The sequence below is a fragment of the Equus caballus genome, chromosome 5, assembly GCF_041296265.1.
Source record: "Equus caballus isolate H_3958 breed thoroughbred chromosome 5, TB-T2T, whole genome shotgun sequence".
Classification (NCBI taxonomy): Eukaryota; Metazoa; Chordata; class Mammalia; order Perissodactyla; family Equidae; genus Equus; species Equus caballus.
Window position 1 is genome coordinate 37,667,357 of NC_091688.1, and position 10,326 is coordinate 37,677,682.

General features: G+C 36.8%; 1 protein-coding gene across 1 annotated transcript; it reads left to right on the forward strand.

Annotated features, from left to right (window-relative positions):
• Positions 1 to 7,922: 7,922 nt before the first annotated feature.
• On the forward strand, positions 7,923 to 8,867 carry OR10K2 (olfactory receptor family 10 subfamily K member 2). Its single transcript, NM_001391667.1, is given in 1 exon segment — positions 7,923 to 8,867. A coding segment is annotated over 1 exon segment (945 nt).
• The last annotated feature ends 1,459 nt before the right edge of the window (positions 8,868 to 10,326 follow it).

Sequence of the window (10,326 nt, forward strand, 5' to 3'; positions counted from 1 at the left end):
ACCATATGATCCAGCAACCCCACTTCTGTGTATATATCCAAAAGAATTGAAATCACAATCTCAAAGAGAGCCTGCACCCCCGTGTTCATTGCAGTACTATTCAAGATATGAAAACAACCTAAAGATCCATAATAAAAGATGATAGAATAAAGAAAATGTGGCATATACATACAATGGAATATTATTCAGCCCTAAAAAAGAAGTAAATCCTGCCATTTACAATGAGATGGATGAACCTGGAGGACATTATGCTAAGTGAAAGAAGCCAGACGCTGCAAGACAAATATTGTATGATCCCTTACGTGTAGAATCTAAAATAGTCAAATTCACAGAAGCAGAGAGTAAAATGGTGGTTGTCAGGGGCTAATGGGAGGGGAAATGTGGAGATACTGGTCAAGGGTTACAAAATTTCAGTTATGCAAGATAAGTTCTGGAGATCTGTTATATAGCATAGTACCTACAGCTAACAATACTGTATCGTATACTTAAAATTTGCTAAGAGGATAGATCTTATGTTAAGTATCCTTACAGCAAAATATCAATGATGATAATAACCGTAATAATAAAAGTGGCAGGAGGAAACTTTGGGCAGTGATGGATATGTCTATGGCCTTGGTGACGGTGTTGGTTTCACAGGTATATACTTATCCCTGACTTCATCAAGTTGCGTACATTCAAAATGTACAGTTTTTTACATGTCAATCGTACCTTTTTATATGTAAGTAGTTTTTAAAAAGTAGCAGAAATGAATGATGGACATCAATAAAAAAAAATGTACAGCATTCACATTCAAATATGTTGCATTCCATTCTTCTTATTTCTTCATAGGCATTATTTCTTGCTGTGCCTTTTGTTCTCTCTTTTTTCTCAGTTTCGTTATTTCTTCATCTATCAGATACTTTATCAATTCTTACTATGCACAAAGCCATTGTTAGAGTTCAACATCCATTGACATATGGTTGGAAAGTGATGTTGAAATCACATATATTCCCAGATTAGCCACAAAGCAAGTGGAAACCAGAAACTTTGGAGGTTAGAAAATGAGTGAAGGTATTTTCTTTTAACTGAGAGATTGTTTATATGATTGGGGGTAATGCTGTCCATGACCATTTATTCACCCAACATTCAGCCCATATATATTTAGTGTCTCCTACATATAATAATGCACCATATTAGTTTCTGGGAAAGGGAATGGAGAGGTAGAAGTCGTGAATTTAGGGGTTAGGATGAGGAAATGAGACTCCTTTCAGTTTATTCCGACCAGGGCCTTCACTATAAAAAGCAACATTGCTCAATCTGCCCTATCATCCTGACAGGAAACTACTTCCCTAATTATAAGTACAAAAAGACACACTTTAAGTTAAACAAACATATTTTATACTACACCTATCACCATAAATTATCTGCATAAATTACCCCTTTGTCCTTTTGCTAACCTGTAAAAATTGAGAAATCAACTCAAAATTAGTCAAATTTTCTAAAATTGCTCCATCTGAGAATGGCTTAGAGTATTTTTCTCCCCAATCCCCAACGTCTGGGCCCAATTTTGAGCAATTTGGCATTTTGTAACTTGTCTGGGCCCAATTTTGAGCAATTCGGCATTTTGTAACTTGCATCTATTTTTCACAATCACCTCAGCTGTTAATTAAACCCAGTGCGACATCTCCATGGCAATGACTGGCATCAGGAGACACACAGAAGAACCACCCGCTACCAATAAATACATGAAAGTGCCAAATGCTCTCTGGTCACTATTAGATGTGTCTTTGGTCAACTGGCACAAAATGATAGAAGGAAACTGGTAACATTTGGTCAGGGTCTAAGTCCCCAGACCATCATCACATCTCTATTCCTAAGTAGAGATCAGTAGCCTCTGTCCCTTTTTGACCTTTCCCCTTTCTCCACTTCAACTTGGATTCCGAATGTATTAACCTCTGTTCCTCTGGCTCCTCTTAGTGAAAGAGAGAGGAAAATGGGAGTCCATCTATGTGTAACAGACATCCATGTTGGACTGATTACATACAACATTTAAAAACTGGACAATGGACAGAAAATGAAAGTAAACATCTGTCCTCCAGCAGGACCTATATTTTCACATTTCAGGTAAGAGACAGAAAAGGGTGATGGGCCCATGCTGGTGCAGAGTCCGTAAAAAACAGATACAGCCACTGTTAAGGATATAGACTCCAAATAATGCTAACTAGGATTATTTGAGCTTTAAAGTGAATTTCTGCAAAGCTATGCATAAAAATTAAGTGACTCATTGCTCTTCCTAGATTTACATAGACATTGTCATGGTTCTGACTTAATTCAATAGAGCATTCAACAATATTTTAATCACAAAATCTCTTGTTTCATTATAGTAAGAACACTTAACATGAGATCTATTCTCTTAATAATATTTCAGTACACAATAGCATATTATTGACTATAGGCACAATGTTGTACAGCAGATCTCTGAGATGTATTCATGTTGCATAACTAAAACTTTATATTTATTAAATAGTCACAAGCTATTTTTGCCTTCCCTTAGGCCCTGGCAACCACCATTCTACTTTCTGTTTCTATGATTCTGACTCCTTTAGATAACTTATTTAAGTGGAATTTGTTTTTCTGTGACTGGCTTATTTCACTTCGCCTAATATCCTCCAGGTTCATCCATGTTGTTGCAAAGGGGAGGATTTGCTTTTTTCTAAGGCTGAATAGTATATCATTGTATGTGCATAACTACAAAATCTTAAATAACAACCTTTTTCCAGAAATTATTGCATTAGATGGGATCTAGATGAAGTTACAATATCTAATACAGGTTCAACAACTTGGTGAGTGCTCTCCAAATAATTACAGTTGACAGATATAAAGACACAGAAACACTGCCCTTTGGGAACACAAACTCAGAGACGGTCAGAAGCACTAGCACAAGCTCATAGAAAACAGGTAGACTCAGGAAACAGAAAATGAACAGAGGAGTAACTGCAATATGCAATGAGGAAGTCATTATCTAGAGAATAAACATCTTCAGGAGGCAGCATAATACTGTGGGAATCACATTCATCTGAAAGACAAAAGACCTCTGTTCTTTTGCTAACATCCACTCTGTTGCTTTCTGGTCTTGAGATTTTCATAAATACTCTCTGAAGCTCAATTTCTTCATCTGTCAAATGAGACTACTAGGCTAGATCTTGAAGATTCCCTACAGCCATAACATTTATGCTTTCTGGGGATCCTCCTGGGGAAGAGCCAAGGACTAATGGAACATACATTTCCCAGTCCTGTGAAGGGAAATCATCTTTATCCTATTAAATCCTTTCTAAAACCAGTGGAGTGCAGCAGACAGAGCCAAAGTAATATTCTCAAAACTGCCTGCCCCTTTTCAATCTAAATTATAATTACAAAACTAATATTTGTGTATTACTCAACCATTGCAAAATATTTTTTTCATTCATTTTGGAGAAACTTTGGAAGTTAGGTTAGCTGATATCAGAATTAACCCCATTATAATGATGAGGAAATTGATTCAGACATGTCAAAGTCAAGGAACTAATCCATGGAAGAGTTGAGACTTGAGACCATAAGAAAATTGTAATAGAAACCCTTTTCTATAAATACTTTCACCTGGAAGCAGGGTGACAGAATACTTCTTTCCCTTTCTCAGCAACACACACATGCACACACATACACAAACACACAGATTATACTCCTACACCAATCAGAAGATCTGTGGTTTAGTGCTAGTTCCACCAGCTGTGTGAACTTGAGAGAAATCCTCAAACACTTTGATTCTCAAGTGTCTCTTCTTTATGATGCAGATATTAAAAGGAATACCTATCCCATGAAGTCATTATGAGGACCAATGAAAGAATATATATAACAGTATTTCCACCCTATCTAGAATATGGAGAACATGTAAAAAATGTTAGTTCACATTATTTTTCTAAAAGATGGATCTAAATTTTGTTTGATAAACTAGTAACAAAATTGTGTCCTCTTTTTCTTCCTGGAAATATCAAAAGCAATACTGATAGACTGATAGGCTGGGATGATCCTCCCCAAAGAACCTAATTGAGCTGTTTATTTGTTTATTTGTTGTTGTTATTTTGAATTTATGACCTTAATATGGAATTTATGGTAAAGAAACAAAAGAAGAGAAAAAGGAGAAAATAATTGTCTCTTGTTTCACAGACCCGTGCAAACTTATGTATTTCCTTTGTAAATGAGATGTCTCTGCGTGCTTATACAGCAAAACAACAGGTACTTGTTCAATTCTGAACGGTTAGTCAACATTAAGAAAGAAAAATCAATCAGCTCTATCACAATGCCTACGTATGTAATCCCACTAAAACTCAGGACATATTTTTAATTAAAATGCTTACAGGTGATGTTCAAATACTATTTGTTCTTCAAAGACTTCCATGAATTTATTTATTTTTTTCCTCAAGATTTTCAGGACATTTTGCTTATATTTCTTTTATAATGTTTATCATAATTCATCTTGTAATGTGGCTAGCTGTTTGATTCTCTGTTCTCTGAGAAAGGAACAATAGTTTTATTCCTATTTATATCTGTACAGTTTATGACATAACAGAAATTATGAAATAATAAAGTATGAGTATTATGAAATAATCTATTCCAGTCCTTAGAACTCAATAAATAGCTGAGGTTGACTCCTAAATATATAGATAAAACATGGTGGATAAAATATGCATTACTGGCATTATGAAGCATCTATAACAAGAAACTTCTAAATGTTTATTTACATGTGACAATTTTATCTTTTAAATTTGTCCTAAAGCGCCCCCCCCCCCAAAAGTTAAAAAAAATTAGGAAACCTCCTCTGCTTTCTACCAGGTATAGATGACCGGCATGGATGACTCTGACTACAGAGCAACCAGATACCAAAGGACTTGCATGGTACTTCAAGATCAGTAACTCTTTCTTTCCTTCCAGTGCAGAATAGAACTCCATGGAAAACCAAGTTGCTTTCAGTCAGGCTTGGAGACACTCAAGGAAATGATAATACCTCTTAAATTTTCCCTCCCTGGGAAAATACAAAAAAGGCATTTTCAACAACTTGCCATGAGTTTAAATGCTCATTACACCGTTGATGAAAATATTTCTGATCCCAATCCCCATAGAATAGCAATAAAGTAATAAAAGGTAAGTATTTATTAAGCATTCAATACTTATTGAATTTGTTTCTTTCATATACATGGTTCAATTAATTTTTACTATAGCCCTGGGAAGCAGGGCTATAGTTTTCTCACCATACAAATGAGAAAATGGGACTTAGAGAATTTAACATCTTACCACTAGAACATGGTAGAGTCAGGATGAAAGCCTACATCTGTCTAAGTTCAAAATCCATTTTATTCCTACATTATTCAACTTTGGTTTGCCTTTTAGGATAAAATTGAGATCATATATGCGGAAATTCGTTAGTAGTTTTGAGAATTTGGATCCTGGAATTAGAAAGACAACAGTATATTAGTAGTAAATACACCTAGACAATAAAAATCCTTGCGTTAGGCATTGAGCGAAGAATCAAGGTAATAAGATAGAGGAAGAGGAGATTGGTTCCTTTCACAGGCTTTGAGTTGGGGGGAGTGAGTGAGTGGGGGGAATAATTATGGAAGCAGAAAACATCAGGGACCAGAGAACATTCTCCCACAAGCCAGGAGATGTAACTGTGGTTACCCGAAATCTTTGAACATCTAGACTAAAGTAGAAATTAAATAGTGCCGAGTCTCATGATATTGTTCCAAAAATGCTTTAGAGTAGCATTTCTGTAACAGATGTAAAGAAATGCAGAAATAAGTACAAAAAAATGTTCTTTTCTAAGGAAGTATAAAAGATTTGTTTTCTCAGTGCTCGCACAATTGCAAGTGCATATCTGTCATTTCATCCACATCATTTTATAGTAATCTCTTCTCCTGAATACATCTTACTCTTGAACTGTGAGCAACTTGAGGCCTTGGACAGTGTCTTATTTATACTTGTATCGTTAACACATACCTAATGCCTGACACACAATTGTAATCACACCACTTAATACTTGTTGCTTAGTGCTTGATATTCTTTATTTAGTTATTCTCAGCTAAGGATAAGGTACATTGCCATTTTTCTTTTGTTTTTAATATTAGTTAAGATAATGATTTTGAATGACATACTTTTTTAAATTGGGTAAACATGAGGTTACCCTATAATTTTCCTCTCATTTATTTACATTCAAGTATACTTTAGAGAACAGCAAATGTACTAAGAATTGGGAATAAACCCAGGTACATAGAATTCCAGTGACCAAATGCTTTCTTGAAGGCTATTTTCCTATTATAAACTGAAATTTCTCTTTTTGGTTTGAAAGGGTAAAAGAGTAAAGCTCAGTTCTATGATACAGAAATTCTTCTGTAATCTTGGATATTTTTGGTCTTGAGCAATCCTCATGCCCAGGATAAGATAACACTGAGGATTCTCTTACTCTGTGAATCCTAGGAAGGTTGTGGCAACACGAATAAGATATGTAACAACATGCCAAGTTAGCTTTCTTATTTATATGAAACTTATATTGAGAAGCTATTAGATATTTATATGGTTCTAGATGCTGAGAAGAATTCAAGTGAAAATACATATAATTCACATCTTCCCCTCAAGGGTACATAATCTAGTGGAAAAGAGAGATGAGAAAAAATCAATGCAATGTTTAAAAATTAAGTAAATGATACATCAAACTGCCAATAATATCTCATGTGAATTCTGAGGAAGAAAAAATTCCTTTTAAAGGGAGATATCAATGAAGCTTCCAGAAACCGTGGATTTGGATGAGGCTTCATCATAATGGTAAAATATTTGCAAATAAAAAATGGGTAAAAAAAACTAACATGAGCCAGGAATATAACCAAAGAAGGACACAACATATTTGCACAATAGTGATGCATCCCAGAAAGTTCTATAGATGATCACAGAAACATAGTTTGGTCTCCAAAACAAGACCTTGAAAACCATAAAGACTTGAACTTCATACTATAGTCATGAGTAAAAGTTTTGAGAGGGGGAACAATATGATACAATTCATAATTCATAAGTTTGAAAGGAGAAAGAGGGATTGAAGGTATGTGGGACTGTTGATGGGAGAGAGAGCCATAATGTGGTTTTGGTAGGAGTCAAAAGAAATGATAAAAATAGCTAAGATTCCTGAAGAAAGAGCATAGTTCTCTCTTCAGGAGACAGGGCTCTGACCGAGATATAAATTAGAGGACATGAAGATGGATTCCACATTGGGTAACTATTTTTCAGCTTTGGGAAAAGAATAAAGATACAGAAGCAAGAGTCAGCATAATGAGAGTATAAGAAGGTGGAGCTGATAACTCATGCCACGAAGTAAGGCAAACAGAGTTGGAGAGAATGCAGGTCTAGATTATAGAGAGGTTAAAACTAAGAGTAGGAGTTTAGATGTAAGGAGAATGATAATGAAAAGCTGTCGATCACTATACATAATGTTATATGTAAATGTAGTGTATTCAGATGATTTGTTTCGAAGCTGCAGGAAAGGGGAAGAGTGTTAGGCAAGAAAGCCAAATGGACAAGAGTTACAGGCTAATGTGAGAGTGAGAGGCTGAGAATTTAAAATTCTCATCCTGGGAAGGGAGATGAAGGGAAAACTGAATCTGAGAAATGTCAAGAACATTTTGCCTACAAAGTTGGAATTACTGTGGAGACTCAAAGTTGGAGGTACACTTTACCTGACTTTAGATACTTCTTTACACCTTAAAAAAACTGCAAGGAGAAGGAATAGTGAGTTTAGAACTCAAAATCTGAGAATTCATGCTCTGTGATGATCAGTTTCCTGTGAATTTACTATTTTTCAGGGATTTCTCTTGGCAATGTCTCCTCCTCTCTCTGAGATTGTCTCCTGATGTGTACCTTCCATGGAGCAGGTCAATGAGACCTTGGTGAGAGAGTTTGTCTTCCTCAGTTTCTCATCTCTGGCTGGGCTGCAGTGGCTGCTCTTCATTGTATTTCTGCTCCTCTACCTGTTCACTCTAGGCACCAATGCCATCATCATTTCCACCATTGTGCTGGTCAGAGCCCTTCATACCCCCATGTACTTCTTCCTTGCCGTCCTCTCCTGCTCTGAGACTTGCTACACCTTTGTAATTGTACCCAAGATGCTGGCTGACCTATTGGCTCAAAAGAAGACAATCTCCTTCCTGGGTTGTGCCATCCAGATGTTTACCTTCCTCTTCCTTGGCTGCTCTCACTCCTTCCTGCTGGCAGCCATGGGTTATGATCGCTATGTGGCCATCTGTAACCCTCTGCGCTACACAGTGCTCATGGGACATGGGATGTGTGTAGGACTGGTGGCTGCTGCCTGTGCCTGTGGCTTTATTGTTGCACAGATCATCACATCCCTAGTATTTTACCTGCCCTTCTACTCCTCCAACCAACTACAACACTTCTTCTGTGACATCTCTCCTGTCCTCAAGGTGGCGTCTCACCATACCCACTTTAGTCAGATTGTCATCTTCATACTTTGTGCATTGGTCCTGGTTATCCCCCTGTTATTGATCTTGGTATCCTACATTCACATCATCTCTGCCATACACCAGTTTCCTTCCACACTGGGCAGGCACAAAGCTTTCTCCACCTGTGCCTCTCACCTCATTGTTGTCACTGTTCATTATGGCTGTGCCTCCTTTATATACTTAAGGCCTAAGTCCAACTTCTCCTCAAGCCAGGATGCTCTCATATCAATATCCTATACTATCCTAACTCCATTGTTCAATCCAATGATTTACAGCTTGAGAAATAAAGAGTTCAAATCAGCTCTCCGTAGAGTTGTGGGAAGAACTATTTCTCTGCCACAACATTAATCTACATCCTACTCTTTCCAAGTAGTAAAGTACAATGCATATAGGGAAAAATTCCCAGAGCAGACAAGATTAAGCAATTGAGCATAGTGTTCAATAACAGAGATCATTTCTCATTCATTTCCAAATATAAAATTCAGAAAAACAGATTCTTGCCATGAGCCCATAGAAGCTTTTCCAGTTGAGTGGAAAATAATGGATGTTTATTATAGAAAAACATATACATGCTCAGAATTCCAGGCCCTGGCAAATACTATTACCCAATCTTAGCCAGACTAGAAACCAACACCACAAAATATTGCACAATCCTAACTCTCAGTTTTAAGGACCCAGGAAGTTCCCCTGTCTGTAGTTCTCCATTTCTGAATGTTTCCTGAATCTCAGTCTTTCAATATACTCAGATGATGATTTTTATTTATTTATTTATTTTTTATTTTTTTGGTAAGGAAGATTGGCCCTGAGCTAACATCTGTTGTCATTCTTCTTCTTTTTGCTTGAGGAAGATTATTGCTGAGCTAATATCTTTGTCAGTCTTCCTCTATTTTGTATGCGTGCTGCCACAGCATGGCTTGATGAGCAGTGCATAGGTCTGCTCCTGGGATCTGAATCCATGAATCCCAGGCAGCCAAAGCAAAGCACACAAATTTAACCATTATGCCATTGATCCAGCCCCTCAGATCACAATTTTTAAATGAGATAATATTTGTAAAGTGCCTGCTACAATGTTTGGTGCATAAAATATATCCAACTAATGTTCAAGCAAGAAAATTATAGAAAAGTTATCCATTTCTGCATTTCTAATGTGTTAAGGGGTGCTGACTATTTTCTAATTTTTATGCACTACACAAATCTAAATTTGGTCAGAATTCCTTGACAATATTCATAGGGGCACAGTTAAAGAGAAGACCTAAAATCACACAGAGTGGCCAAGAAAGGTAGGCTAAGCTTAAACCCATTTCATTAAACATTCACCAAATAGAAAACGCTGTGTAAAGAGCAAACTCTTTCTGTTCTCCATGCAACTCAGGAGTCTGCATGTGTGCTTCGGGCTACAATTTGAATTAGACATTTTTAGTTCTCTCTTCTTTTTTCAGGAATGAGAACAAACAATGAGTTCCATGGAGAGAACTGCCTTCTTGCTCTATATTTCTGTTCAAGAGTCATTTGTTATAAAAGTCTTCTGACTGAATTATTTATTTATTCATTTGGGAGTGAGGGGCAAGGAAGCTTTGCTCTGAGCTAACGTCTGTGCCAATCTTCTTGTTTTGTATATGGGATGCCACCACAGCATGGCTTGATGAATGCTGTGTAGGTCCACTCCCAGGATCTGAACCTCCAAACCCCAGACTGCTGAAGTGGAGCACGTGAACTTAACTACTACACCACTGGGCCAGCCCCAGACTGAATTATTTTGTTTCTAATTTTTTTCCACTAGTCTCCTCATCAATAACATATACCTTCC